Raw genomic sequence first — 14480 nt, forward strand, 5'->3', positions numbered from 1 at the left:
TTCTCACACTTATTTAGATAACTCAGATACACTAAACCTGGAATGGGGCACAAAAGGAAAACAGAAATGCTCACCCTTAAAATGGACAGCGTAGCGCACTTAAAAGGAGAACTGGAAGGACCTTCACATTTCCACATAATACATCTCAACCTGACAAGGAGGTATTTCTTTTAACTTTCCCTGGGAATGCTGTTTAGGAAAAAAAAGAAGTTCTGTTTGAATGGCAACCGTTGCCCTACAGGAAGATGTACATTGATGTGGAATCCCTCAGGGTCAATGAAGGGTTGTTTTACTGGCTCGACAAGCACTGCATGCGGATTGTGTTTTTATGTGTACATGAGTGTTTTAAATTGAAATATTGTTTTGTATGGGGTGTCGTGACTACTTCTGCTGATTGCACTGGAAGGAACCAGCTTTTAAAATGCAACATGTCCTGTTACTATTTCTCTATAGAGCCCCCTCTGGGGAGGTATAATGAATCACTTTACTAGAATCACTCCCAGCAGTCATACAATGTCCAATCACTAATGCAACAAAGTGTTTTATTTAAATGAGTGTTATGAATGCAATTATAAAGGTGAACGCTGGCTTCCATTGTGTAAACTGTAGATCCATGAGTGCAGACAGGATACAAGTGATTATGAGCAGGATACTTAGGTTCTACGCAGTACTTTTACTTCTCGAAAGTGGAAAACAACGTTTGGCATTTCCCTATATTGTTTGTTAAAATGTCAAGCGGTCTCGTTCATGCAGGGGAACCTTGTCAGAAAGCTTCCGATCATCAGTTGCATTCGATTTTGTGCCACTTAAGGTGCTCTGTCATGACAAGTTCTCATTTCTGCAAACATAATTTATTTAATGAGGTAACTCCTGAAATTAACAACACTCCCTTATTTGCCAGGATATGATTTGCAGTGTACTTTTTGTTACAACTCAGGCTTTACATAAATAACGTTTGGCTTAAAGATTTACTTCTGTACTGGCGCAGCCTTTTGAATACAAATGGAGTCAGCGGCTCTCACGGTGCTGAGACTCATGTCTGCATGTGGGAAAACACAGTTTATACCGCCCTCTGCAGGGGAGCACACCTCAGTGAAATGTTTGTGGATAAAAGCACAGTCGAGAGGGAATTGTTTGTATACCCCACAATCCTTAATAAAAAAAAAATATTGTTTATTATTTGAGTTGGTTTACATCTGGCAGGACCACAAAAACTAAAAAAATACCTCAGGTATATCCACATGTTGGTGTTGGATTTTAAATAAGGGCGAGTATAGAGAACAGATGATATTTGTGAATATCAATGACATAATACAGAGCGATGACATTAGAATGGTCCCTAAAGAAGTCGGTTTGTCTCACACACATACAGACACCAGCATAACAAGAAAAGGCTCCGGCGCAAAGCTGGTCTCCACATTCAAGTCAACAAACAAAAAAAATATATATACAGCAGGTTGGCTGATGTCCTCCAAAGCTCAGCATCCGTTGTCATGCGGGAGGTCAGTCACTGCTTTTAAATTAAGTTTAGATCCGAGAGTCCCGTTTGGTGCCGAGTGGCAGAACCGCTGCCAGGCTGGTTCTGTGTGCCAGAGCGGCACCAACATGGTCCATCCCACAGCAGCTGCAGCATCCTGACCGTAGACTCCACATCCGGAGGGGGGGGGGGGGGAGGAGAGGTCGTCCGTTACTCGAGGAAGCCGTCCAGAGTCAGGCAAGTTGTAATCTTGGGTTGAGGCCTGGTTACCTTTTTCCTCTTAGCTTTCATCAGCGGGCGAATCTCTGATAACGGAGACTGGAGCGCTTAGTTAAGGAATGATGCAACATTAGTCATGTTTATGGCCATCTGACGAATATTTAAATATCTGGCTATGTTCACTAGCTAGACGCTTATTGTGTCTGTCGGCTGTTTGGTGCTGGGCAGGTTGCGTGCGGTAGGTTTATTTAGTTTAGTAGTTTGGTTTAGCTAGTCCAAACACAATCAAATGAATGATTAAATTAAATTGAATAAACCCCTGATTGAGACATATATTCCCCATGACAGGAAGAAAAAAGGATACAGGTTGGATGAATTTAGTACGTCCTCCTAAACCATCATAACCAGTTCTCACCTGAAACGAGAAACACTTTTTCATTAAACCACTAAAAGGACGAAAGGACACACAAAAAACATTGGACCTGAAGTGCGGGAGATAGTCATGTTGTACGTACAGCTCCAAGCTTCCTCTGAGGGTCCAACATGCTACCGAAAGTCTTCTTTCTGAAGAGGAGGGAGTTCCTCAAAAAAGGATCCAGGGAGCCATCCTCGTCCCGAGCCTGAGGTAAGAAAAACTAATGTCAGACATATGGAACACATTTAAAAATGAACCTTGTTGAGCGACATTAACAAAGCTACCTTGCTTACGGATGAACTTTTGTCGTATTGTTTGGACTCAGACGACCTGAAAAATAAAGCATTTTACTTAAAACATTTGAAGGCATTACTACTTAATTCTCTAGTATACAACAACACAGATTAAAATATATCATGAACACACGGCTCACACAGCAGCAGCTTCCACAATCGAAACAGAACACACATTCCCACAATGAGCTACACTAAACTTACGCCTGAGGATCAAGCCGCATCTTCTTGGATTGGAACTGCGTTCGTCTCTTGGCCAAATCATCTGGCGTAGTGACGTCGTACGTCATGTTGAGGTCAATGTCCTGGCTGTCTGCAGGATGGTGGAGGCGAGGCTGCTTCAGCTCCACCGGGGCCGGGCTGGGAATATGGATTCAGAACCCTCATCAGTACATCACAGATAGTTTACGTTTTCATGAAAGACGAGTCGAAAGCGCGTAGCGACTTCAGTCCAGTGGCCGGGTGTCACTCACCTTTCAAAGACGAGGCGACTGAGTGCTTCATTTGTCCGCGTCGGCGTGCTCAGAGTCCTCTGAAGAAACTCCACTTTCTTCTTAAGACTCTGTGGACAGACATACATGCAGGTATCACAACCACGACTTTCTCCGATACTGAAAATAAAAATGCATATTTGGCGGATTTGCCTTACAGAGATCTCCTTGTCTGCGTTGGCCAAATCGTTCTGCAGAGATTTCATGTCCTCTTTGTTCTGATTCACCTCCACTGTGGCTTTGTGTAACTAAAACCATACAAAAAACACTTTCATTCAGAGAGATTCCGCATTCAAGAATGGCTTCCTCCAGGTGTGTTGACTTACTAACAACGTTACCTTGTTGTTTGACGTGAGCACTTCTCTCTTCAGCTTCTCACACATGTCATGTGTAGACTTCAGGCTTCCTTTGAGATTGTCGTACTCTCTTTAAAAAAAGGAAAGTGGGGGAGATGAATGCTTAGTGAGTTGTGTTCATTCGGACTGAACCTCTAAACGATGTGGTGTCCGTCACACTGATCAGCTGCTCTTGGGCTGCTTACTTTTTGAGCGAGATGCAGTAGATGGAGAGCTGCTCCACTGCCGCCTGGCTGACACCCATATCTGTGATCATGGACTCCACCTCTGCTCTCTGGCCCTGCAGCAACACGTCCAGGCTGGAGAAAACCAGCAGTATTAGTGCACAGGGTGAGTATGACTTTCTTTTACAAAGAAACAAGACAGTTTACTATGTAGAGTTTGATAAATCATGAATATTGTCATACTAGAAAACATATTAAGAACTCTGATACCCGACTGCTTTGAGGGAATGAATGAATTATTTCTTGCTTGTATATCCAAACTACTAATAATGATTTCTTCAAGTATTTATCCTTTATAGTATGTGATATTGAAATATATAAGAGCATCGACATTTTTTCCACACATGGAGAACAGCTAATCTTGTGGTTAATATAGTGTGAGCCAACTTTACAGCCAGTATTTGTATGAATGCAGATACCTCTCAAAGGTTTTCATTCTGGTCCTGAGTCTCCGGGCTTCGTCCTTGGCAGCCTGCGTTTCGTTCTGTTGCATCTCAAGGTACGTCATCTGTTTCTGTCAAAAAAACAATTAAAACAGATAAACAAAAAGAATCTGCAGAGACAAAAGAGTCAGTATAAGAAAAGAAATGGGTTGAAACAATAGAGAACAGACAGCTTACTCTGAGGGTAGAACAGAGCATCTCCTTCTCCATAATCTCTTTCCGCACACTGTCCAGGTCTCTCCTCTGCTTGTCCACGGTAACCTTCATATTGTCCACCGTCTTCTGCTTGTCCCGCCAGTCTCGCTCTGCAAATCGATCAAATAAGGACGATGAATCACTGCCGTCTGCTGCTTTCAACAATCAAATCGGATCACAACATAGTGAGGTTTCTCACCTTTGGTGCTTAAAAGCGACTTCATTCGATCAAGCTCATTCTAAGTTGGGGGGGGGGGAACACAACAGAATATGAGACATTAAATCAAATCTTGATGACAAGGACCATCAAGTACAAGATTCTCTGTAAAGAAAACCTAACTCAAACAACAACAGACGCTCCAAATGTGGTACCTGCAAGCTTTCGGGGTCCTTTGTGCCCTCCTGCTCTTCACCTATGTCGAAGTACAGCTTGTTGATAATGTGTCTGGTGCTGACCTGCACATACATGGAGGCACAACAGTATTTAAATTGACGTCTTTCTTCTGTTTGGCAAGTTTAGTGTTCAGTAACGTACTGTACCTGTTTTCTACACTGTGGGCAGGTTTTCGTGGGGGCTGTCTGAAACCACTGGAGAAGACTGAAGAGAGGGGAGAAAATGGAACAATTGGACATTTATAACGTGTCAGAAACGTGAGTGCTGAAGGTTTTGACACTGTATCAGATTACCATTCATAATGGAACGTGTGTCCGCAGTGGATGGCAGCAACATCTTTGGAGTGATCGAAGAAATCCGAGCAAATCGTGCAATATGCTCGGATAGGCATCTTGCTGTCACACGGCTCACCCTGTTATGATGAAAAGTGTGCAAAAACCGTATTACTTGACGTGCAAACAGTATTCTGCCTTGCTAAAGCTGTGCTGTGAATGCTAACGCTAGCTGTTGTCAGCTAACATTGACGCGTAACTGGCCCTGCTAACGCTAGCTAGCTTTGGTAAACGTTGGCTGCCTTATCGTCAGTCGTCATACTTACAAAAACAAAAAGGAAGACGTTAAATTACTGCGTAGTCTTTTGTAATGGATTCACGCATCCCTCATGTGTGGGAAATGACATTTTAGTCGAGCTGAACTTAACTTTATCAAACTTATTCAACACAAACACAATGACGACTGGCCCGTTTCCGCGCTGTACGTTCAAACGTAAGTCCCGCCCCTTTACACTGCATTCAGGTGTTACTCGTATTCTTTGGTTGTATTCAATTTAATAATTATTAATAATTTAATAAGACAGGAGAAGCTCAAATGTATCACTTTTACTGATGTTTTGTTACTTTCTTTTTTACACCAAGGGTCTATTTTCCTACTTCGAGTATATTAAAAAGTAGCATGGTTGTCTGATGTCCTATGTGCATAAAACGCACCATCGATATTAAATAAACTCTGCTAACGTTACAAAGATATGCCCAGTCATAATATAATATGCAACATTGAGCAACCAGACTAATCTACAAATATTTCAAAATCAACATGTAATGTTTTTTTACTCTAATATGCCTGTTTACTGCTCCCACAGACTGTTGCATTTCTCTGGACTTCATTTCCCACAATTCCTATTTCCGGTAACCTAACGTCAACTGTTAGCAGGGCTTGATGACTAGCAAGAAGAAGTAACGTTACTTCTCTCTGGTCTTGTCCCTACTTGTTAGCTGGCGTAAAAGTTGCAGTGTGGCAAGCGAATTGAGTTGGAGCACAACGATCAAATGCAGACAGCTCCGGAAATGAAAGGTAATAATATGGAAGTAACTAAAAACGAGTCACGAGAGCACTTTGAAACCAGAGCCAGCTAGCTGCAGATTCTGTGGACTATCCCGCTAAAGTTAGCCACCAAAGTAGCCTTTAGAAGTTATCATACCATCTCTCTGAAACTAAAGGGCGTGAACAACAAGAGAATCAGTTATTGTAAACACGAAGGAGAAATGTCAAGAGTCTTTTATTGTGAAAAAACATTTAATAACATTTTAATGACTCGTGCACTCTCTCGTCATAACAGTAGCACATCGGAACCAGCTCGATCTTCAATCAATAATCTCAGTCTCACAACGCTGCTGTTGACCTCTGATCCCACAGCTGTCTGTCTGTCCTACCAGGTGTGTGTCTCTGACATAAGTAGCAGTGATGGATGGAGAAGCACAAAGTTCCACTGCGTCGTGGGAAAATGCTACTCTGGCTCCCGTGGACAGCCTTCGCTCCGAGAGGGCGGAGAGCCCCATGCCAGGTCTGGTGGAGGGTACGGAACCAGGTGAGGCTGAGCAATAAGCCACTATCAGTGGGACTTCTTGGATATGGGTGAACGAATTGTATGTATTTATCCATCTCCTGGCACATCCCCCATGGGTTTACATTACAAAACATAAAACAAATGTTTACAGTACACGAGTACAACGTTTACAGTACACCAGTGCACACTGTACAAGGAAACTGCTTCAAGTTGGGCCGATCATGCATCAGGCCATAAATAAGTAGAGATCCGCTCTCTTGAATTCTAATTAATAACTCTATTGCAAAGTGTCATTCATAATTGTTTCCTCGTTGGCATCCGGCCAGAATTTAGTTTGTATGATTCCTGCTTCAAAATAGAAACGGAAAGTCTTTGCAGCAGACTATGCCTGTGGATAATATGGGTTTTAAATGGCAAATACATAATTCTACCGTGACAAAAACATGAATAAAACACGACAGTAATTCTTATGTAAAACAGCACACACACACACACACACACACACACACACACACACGAAGAATGAGAATGCACATCCTGTTTTTGCAAAGAAATTTCTACCATGTGATCACAATGATCTCTTTTGCAATCTGCCCGTTTGTTTGCTGGGAACGCTCTTGTGATAAACATCACAAGTCATGAACTGGAGCTCCTGAATGCATCGTTAGTTTTTTTTGCTCTGTGAGACTAGAAGTTATTAATAGTAATAATCTCTATAAGATTATGTGTCAAAAAACTCCAACACTTTAGGAATACCTTGCCATACCAACAGTGTAATAACTGACATATCCTCTCATAAGAACTATAATAATGCAGTCGTCTCCAGCAGCACAGATGTGTCACATCCAGCTTGAACACATCCAAATCCGATTTGCGCTTCTGCTCTAGTCTTGAGATAAACATGACATTTTTGAAGTGTTATCTAGCTGACTCATTATCAGACTTGTCGTATTCTCTATTCCCTATTCTTCTATTTTCTTTTCTCTGACTTAGATAGCTGAGACCAGAGTTCATTCATTTCTCTTACCGTGGATGCTCTGAAACAGCCCAAATAAAACATCTGTTATTGAGGCTTTTGCTGGATTCTGGCTAATGTCAGTGTTCAGAAAAAAGATACATTTTCATTGTGGGTAGTTTTTTCTGTTTTTGTTTCAGCAAAAGGATAAACTCCTACCTTGTGAACTGTCATGTCATAATATAGAGTCTCCCAAAGCCTTTTTTGGCCGACATTCCCCCCCGTTTGTCACGGGGGGGAATGACGGTTCCCATAGAAAAGCTTGGGAAAGCAGCTGTGACCTGCTGTGCCGAGGTGGGAGAGTTCAACCTGACACTGAAAACTGTTGTTTGAAAGCACACTCGTGCAAATCTCCCCTTTTTGTGAGATGATGCCACACTCTGACGTGGACAAGCCAGTCAAAGGGGAGATGTATTCGTGGTTGGAATTGTTCTCAAACAATATTGCTTTACGTTCACAAGAGACAGACTCTTAAGGATGAGGATTCAGGAGTTGGTTTTGCAAATGTGTGTCTGGTTAACCTCCGCACCTCCATCAAAGAACAGCCGCTTCCCTGAACTTTCTATAGTCTCATCTACTGGTCTCCCACCCAGTGGACGACCAGTGGCCGACAGATGCAGAACAACAACAAAAGCAGCCTCCAAAAGGGCTTCATTGTTCTGGTGCTCGCTTATTTCTTCCTTACACATCCATACAACATACTGACAAACATTTGACCGATCCGTTATCCCTACATTAACACAGGTGCCGGTCAGAAGAGTGCCATGTTCGTCCATGCGCAGTCTTTCGAGGATCTGACCGCTGAGGGAGAGGATCAGAGGGAGGCCGAACTGGACAAGTCGGGAGAGTGTGCGGACGAGCTCAAGGTGCTGGTGGGAGAGAAAAGCGCAGAGGAGCAGCAGCACAACAACGACGTCACATCGGAGAGTAGGACTAAGGAGGAGGACGTGTGCAGCGAGGCGTGGAGGAGCCACAGAAAACACGTGTTTGTGCTGAGCGAGGCCGGAAAGCCGATCTACAGCCGCTACGGCACGGAGGAGGCTCTGTCCAGCACCATGGGGGTGATGATGGCCCTTGTGTCCGTCGTCGAGGCAGAGAAGAACATCATTCGTTCCATCCATGCAGGTCAGGATGTACTTTTGGTTCGTAAGTCAGAAATAAAATGTGTCGAAAGTGCATGTTTTTAATCTGTGTCAAACATTTTGGTGTCAGATGGCTGTAAGGTGGTTTTCCTCACCAAGAGCCCCCTGGTGCTGGTGGGCGTGTCTCGGACCTCTCAGACCGACAAGGAGCTGCTGCGGGAGCTGCAGTACATCTACTACCAGATCGTCAGCCTGCTGACCCTCACCCAGCTCAACCACATCTTCCAGCACAAGCAGAACTTCGACCTGCGCCGCCTGCTCGCCGGCTCCGAGTACCTCACCGACAACCTGCTGCATCGGCTGGACCGCGACCCCGGGCTGCTGCTCAGCGCCGTCACCTGCCTGCCTCTGGCCAGCTCCGCCAGGGACGTGGTGTCGTCGGGCCTGCAGGCCGCCAAATCCGAGAGCCTGGTGTTCTCCATCCTGCTGGCGGGCGACCGCCTGGTCACTCTGGTGAGGAAAAAGGACCAGTTCCTGCACCACATAGACTTGCACCTGGTCTTCAACCTGGTCGGCTCCTCCTCGTCCTTCCGAGAGGGCGAAGGCTGGACGCCGATCTGTCTGCCAAAGTTCAACACTGCCGGGTTTTTCCACGCTCACATCTCCTACCTGGAGCCTGCGTCCCAGCTCTGCCTCATCCTGGTCTCGACCGACCGAGAGGACTTTTTTAACATGTCCGACTGCAAGCAGCGGTTCCTGGAGAGGCTGAGCAAGCGCAGTGCCTACCAGGCCCTGAAAGAAGCCCTTAAATGTCCCAGCTATTCTGTGGAGCAGGTCGCCATCCCGGAGCTCAGGCACTTCCTGTACAAATCAAAGAGCTCAGGCCTGTACACCAGGTGGGCAGACCTAAGCGGTTTCAGAATATATGTCTCAAGCACGCTTCACAAATCATGTGACGGTTTTCTTGGTGTTGCACTTGACAAGATTCTCTTATTCCTTTTCCTCCAGTCCAGAGTTCCCTGAAGTGTACCAGTCTGATGGACAGCAGGAAAGGCTGATGGGCCTGTACCAGGACCTCCACAGCAGCTTGCATCATCCAACCAGACCCCTCCGCTCCTTCTACCGCTGTGGGGAAACTGAAAACCTGCTGGCATGGGTAAGCCTGGCGTTGTGAGATGAGATGCTTGTACTGTTCATAAGTTTGCCTCTTTGCGTTAAAAGATTTACTTTTCAAAACTGAGCCGGAGCAATCGTAAAGATACTGCGGTACTCATTGAGACGGCCTCGTGCTGCTCTGCCTTCTCTCCTGCAGGTGACGAGTGGCTTCGAGCTCTACCTCTGCTTCAGTCCGCTGGGGACCAAGGCCTTGGCCGTGTCTGCTGTCAACAAACTGCTGAAGTGGATCAGGAAAGAGGAGGATCGCCTCTTCATCCTGAGTCCTCTCACATACTGAGCCCCTCGCTGCCGGCCGACCTGCTGAAACAAAATTCATCACCCTGAATGCTGATGGGGGGGGCTTATGGGGGGGGCCTGGTGCCGGGGACCGCTGCGGATGATGCAGTAGTTTATTATTCGCTTCATGATTGTAGAGCTTTCTTTTCTACGCTTCGGATTCCTCTGATCTAAGTCACGGGTTTGTGATTAAGTAGATTGAGCAGTGACGGCGATTTAAAGCTGTATTTTATCTGGCTCGCTTTTTATACCTTCAAATTTGAATAACGATAGATGAAGCAGCATCAGCATCATCGATGATGACGCAACAACATCATGAACGGTGGCGTTTATATGCTCTCCACGTTGTTTCACGTTGTTTCGTTTTGTAACAGACCTATTATGCCTCTAAGATTATGAAAGATGTCGTCGTTTTAGAAATGCTTTCTCCATAGTTATTAAAATCTTGAATTCAAAAACTGGAATTTCTCTGAGAACCTGCGGTATTATGTATTCTCTCGTTATAACACAGCTGTTAAAATATGAGTTCAGCACATTCCAGTTGTGTTTTATCTTTACATGACGACCAATAACTGTAACTGTTATTTTACCTCTATGCACTTTCTTTATGCAAAAGGCACTCCTGAGACAAATGTGTTCATGAGTCCGTAACCTGATTACTGCTGTCATTTGTGTTAATGTTAAGGAATCTTAATTTCACTCACTTGATCTTCCAGTGGCAATTGGAATTTCCCTTAACTTATCATAAAATGTGTATTAGTTAAGAGAAGTATTGTATGAAATTGTACCTGCTTGTGTCTTATCACAAATGTTCACTGTATTTCAAAGGGTCCTGCTTTGCTTCAGGGAAACATCCCCACATCTGCCTCCACTAATCATGCCTTAACTAATGTGTTCAAAGCCAAAACAAGGTTGTGATAGTGCAGATTAATGGCTGCATTACAACTCTAGAATCATTAGATATGAATAAATCACTGGTAATAAAACGGATCATGTGTCTTGCGTGACTTTTGTGTTTTTCTTTCTTTTAACAGTAGGCATATTAGTTAGTGATGGAAGAAGGACCTATATCTGTAGAGTAAGTAAACATAATATCACTCTGAAAAAATACTCTGTTACAAGTCTTTCATTCAAGACTTCACTGAAGTAAAAGTACAAAAGTATTGGGAGCAAAGTAATTGTACTTGTTGGGCGTAATGGTCCCGTGTAATGGTCCCTTTCAGAGTTGTATTATCAAATTATTGGAATATTATTCCTGATGCTTTAGCACATGAGCAGCATGTCAATGTTACAGCTGTCGGAGGTGGAGCACATTTAGTGGAAGTACAAAGAAGAATACAATTCAAATACTCAAAGTAAAAGCTATGTTGGTAGTACATGAGTAAATTAACTTAGTTTAACACTGATATTAATAGGCTAATATTACCTTGTTTTAAAAACCCTACTTTATGCACTCTCATATACAGTATATTATATAATGGCTTCTAGGATATATATATGTATATATATATATTTTTTAACAGTGTACCATCATGAGTACCATCATATTTCAGGAGACCAACATAATACATGCTGGTCTGTTGCCTAAACACCAAACATACACTTGGAGCATAATAAAACCACTACATGTCGCGCTGATGTCTCGTGCTGTGGAACAGGGCAGGGATTACATCGACAGTAGGTAACACTTAATTGGTTGCATGTTAGAAAACAACAATATTGAAAAAGCTAATTTGTTGTAAACAATGTACGTGCATTCATTGACGGCACAGGTAGCCCACGTCACTGTTCAATGAGGGTTAATTGGGTTTGCGGCTGCTGACTGTCAGAGGGGAGGAGCGAGCCGAAGCCCCGTCTGAGGCAAAGAGGACCGACTCAAGCTGCGCGTGGAAGATAAATTCGAAACCGACGCAGTTGACGTGTTCCAGCGCTTCGCGAGGACGCACAGCCTTTAGAATCTAAAAGGTGGGATCTTGAATCTACCTGAGCGACAAAAAAAAAACGCCATCCCTGCGCTGCTTCCTAGAGTCAGACAAGGAGCAAAGCTGGCAGTAAGAGGACAGTAACTTACCTGCACAGGTGAGCTTTTTTTGATAACATTCACATGTACCAGAGACATTTCTTTTCAAACTAGTCACCTGACTAAATATTCCAGTAGGCGCTTGTTCAGATATCATAGCGCACCAACAATGATATTATAACATGTCATACAGCGTGTTAAAGTCTTTTTAAAGGTGTAACTGTACGCCGCTTACATTTAAACCAATCTTAGTGTTTAGAAATAAGAGTTTTAACTGTAATATAGGCTTAGGAGCTGAAACTGTGGCATGTTGTGTGTGATGGTGAGTGACAGATAATAGAAGGCTTTCATTTCCTATCCCATGTCTAATTTTAGAGTGACATCATGAAATATTACAATGTACCCTTGTAATTGGATTTATTCTCAGTACAGTTTGTGTAAAAGACCACAGTGCCCGACTATAACCATTCCTAAAGATCACAGAGCAAGGTGTTTCCTTGTTTAGTGTAGCTGTAGTCAAATACATGTGGAATGGAGCCAGAAGGTACTGGCACGATTTCGATGAACTTAAGATAGACACTGTTAGGATAAGAAACAGGAGCATCAACATGGAGATAAGTCAATAAAATGGATAAAAAGGACAAGTGCAGGCTAAAAATGAGGCAGCTTTTGTGAAATTTTCCGAATTGACTTGACCACTTGGATGAATCATTTTTGAAGAATAAACGTATAGAAATCAACCTTATAAGTTTTAAAATAAAGTAAATACAGGGCTGTGTGTCGCTCCACTGGTGGGTTTGGGCATTTCCTGCCGCTGAATCAATACATGTGTCCCTGGGGTACCATGGGTTTTTTCCCCATTGATTGTTTGCACAGCAGATTGCCTCCTCAACTCCCCATGGATGCCTGTGCAGTTATCAATCAAAGAGAGATGCTCTCATTAACTGCCGCCAAAGTGCCCGTGAGCAAGGCACTGATCCGATAAAGCTGTTGCGTACTGCAGCCAACGCCATTGTCCGCATCCCTCTCACTGTAGCCTCACAGGCCATAAGTAAGTGACGGTAAAAGGACAACTTGTATATTTGGAAAATTCATATTTATATATTCATACCGACGCTAAGATAAACAGACAAATTGAAGATAAAGATAACTATAAATCAGAATCCTGCATCTTTAATTCACCTGTAAGGGAATACACTGACGCAGCCTTCAGCAAAAAACGGCCTGTAAATAGCACAACAGTACAATGAATGGAAACTCAATTTCAACCATTTGCTTTATTAACCATGAACATGAAGAAAGTCAATCAGTGCCATTACTATGTATGCCCATGTCCTCTCACCTTAACCTCAGTTTCACATGGAGCTGCCAATGTTAAAATGTAACACCACTTTAGTGGGATTCCATGAATTATTGATGCGAAGACAACACACTTTACTTGAAACCTTTCCGTACGACTCCTTATAGCAACAATAAGTGACGTTTTTCTTGATAGAGTTTTGGTGAGAATGGAGTTTTCTGTGCCGCTAAATGAAATAATCAGAGTTCATTCAAATTCTCTGGCACGAGCAGATGACCCGTTTCTTCTTCACCTGGGGCTTAAAAAGGTGCATGTCGTCCTTATGACCATCAGACCGTGCACGTCTTTCCCCCTGAAAGGCACGTAGCGGTTGTGACAGGAATGCAAAGTGGAGGCCGGGGTCCTTCGACACAGCCTTAGCCTGATGTGTCGAGTTAATGATCCACCCAGCAACGTCTGTCCAGAACGAAGACAAAGCTCACAGTTTGAAACGAGGTTCCACTCGGTTGCTTGTTGTTTGGAGACTGATGAAGATGCTACATTATTTTTGTTGATAGATTTGGTGCGTTCACTTGGTTTATTACTACCAGTTCTCCTAAATATTAGACCATGACTCATAATGGGGGGGGGGGGGGGGGGGGGGAAACAGATGGGATGTTGGATTAACCACAATAAACATGTCCAGACAGATGTAAATGACTTGTGCAGGAAGTCACATTAGAAAAAATAGTTCTATCCACTGTCTACTATGCTGAGCAACAACAACACAGCTCTCTGTTTTATTATGTAAACAGTGAGTCAGAGGAAGCTTTTATCTTTATGACCACATGCGCTTTTATCATCATCTGGCTCAACCAAGATGAGGGTATTTATCACCTCGGATCTGTTCAGATTCAGTGCAGAACATAATTACGCAGAGTGATTTTTATTTGTACATGTCTTCTTTCAGACTAGTGGAAAGACGTCTGTAGAAGTCTCCTGAATTCACCAAAAGCTAGCTTTACATAATGCCTTGTCTTTTTCAGAACATGATTTTCAGAAAATTTGTAATACAAAAAACACTTGTTTTGATGTAAGTAATCAACTGGGAAAGATGGGGATATCTATTAGTTAAACATTATTACACACTCACATTATTAAACACTAATCACCTGTAGGATCTTGCAAAACGTATACAATTTTACGATACATATCTTTAAAGGCCTGTTGAGTTCTTGTCATTTACTTAAGTAGCATATACATACACCAAACTTTCCAATTT

The 14480-nt window shown here is 43.2% G+C and overlaps 2 protein-coding genes across 3 annotated transcripts; one reads left to right on the top strand and one right to left on the bottom strand.

Moving 5' to 3' along the window:
• Window positions 1-1190: 1190 nt before the first annotated feature.
• On the bottom strand, window positions 1191-5229 carry traip (TRAF-interacting protein). 2 transcript variants are annotated; one of them, XM_079157026.1, is made up of 16 exons: window positions 5106-5229; window positions 4801-4919; window positions 4654-4711; window positions 4486-4569; window positions 4313-4352; window positions 4096-4223; window positions 3895-3989; window positions 3437-3550; window positions 3234-3321; window positions 3054-3143; window positions 2878-2966; window positions 2609-2764; window positions 2405-2441; window positions 2212-2316; window positions 2061-2111; window positions 1191-1795 (listed from the first exon to the last, which is right to left on the bottom strand). In XM_079157026.1, exons 2-16 carry the CDS (start codon window positions 4896-4898, stop codon window positions 1688-1690), a joined length of 1341 nt encoding a protein of 446 aa, XP_079013152.1. In that variant the 5' UTR covers window positions 4899-4919; window positions 5106-5229; the 3' UTR covers window positions 1191-1687. The 2 variants fall into 2 exon arrangements, with proteins under 2 accessions (XP_079013152.1, XP_079013151.1); XM_079157025.1 differs by having other exon boundaries at window positions 2396-2441.
• Window positions 5230-5723: 494 nt separating this feature from the next.
• mon1a (MON1 secretory trafficking family member A) lies at window positions 5724-9955 on the top strand. The gene is made up of 6 exons (XM_079183909.1): window positions 5724-5857; window positions 6220-6371; window positions 8110-8490; window positions 8578-9343; window positions 9456-9603; window positions 9760-9955. Exons 2-6 carry the CDS (start codon window positions 6248-6250, stop codon window positions 9898-9900), a joined length of 1560 nt encoding a protein of 519 aa, XP_079040035.1. The 5' UTR covers window positions 5724-5857; window positions 6220-6247; the 3' UTR covers window positions 9901-9955.
• Window positions 9956-14480: the final 4525 nt, after the last annotated feature.

The sequence above is a fragment of the Pholis gunnellus genome (assembly GCF_910591455.1).
Source record: "Pholis gunnellus genome assembly, chromosome: 3".
NCBI lineage: Eukaryota > Metazoa > Chordata > Actinopteri > Perciformes > Pholidae > Pholis > Pholis gunnellus.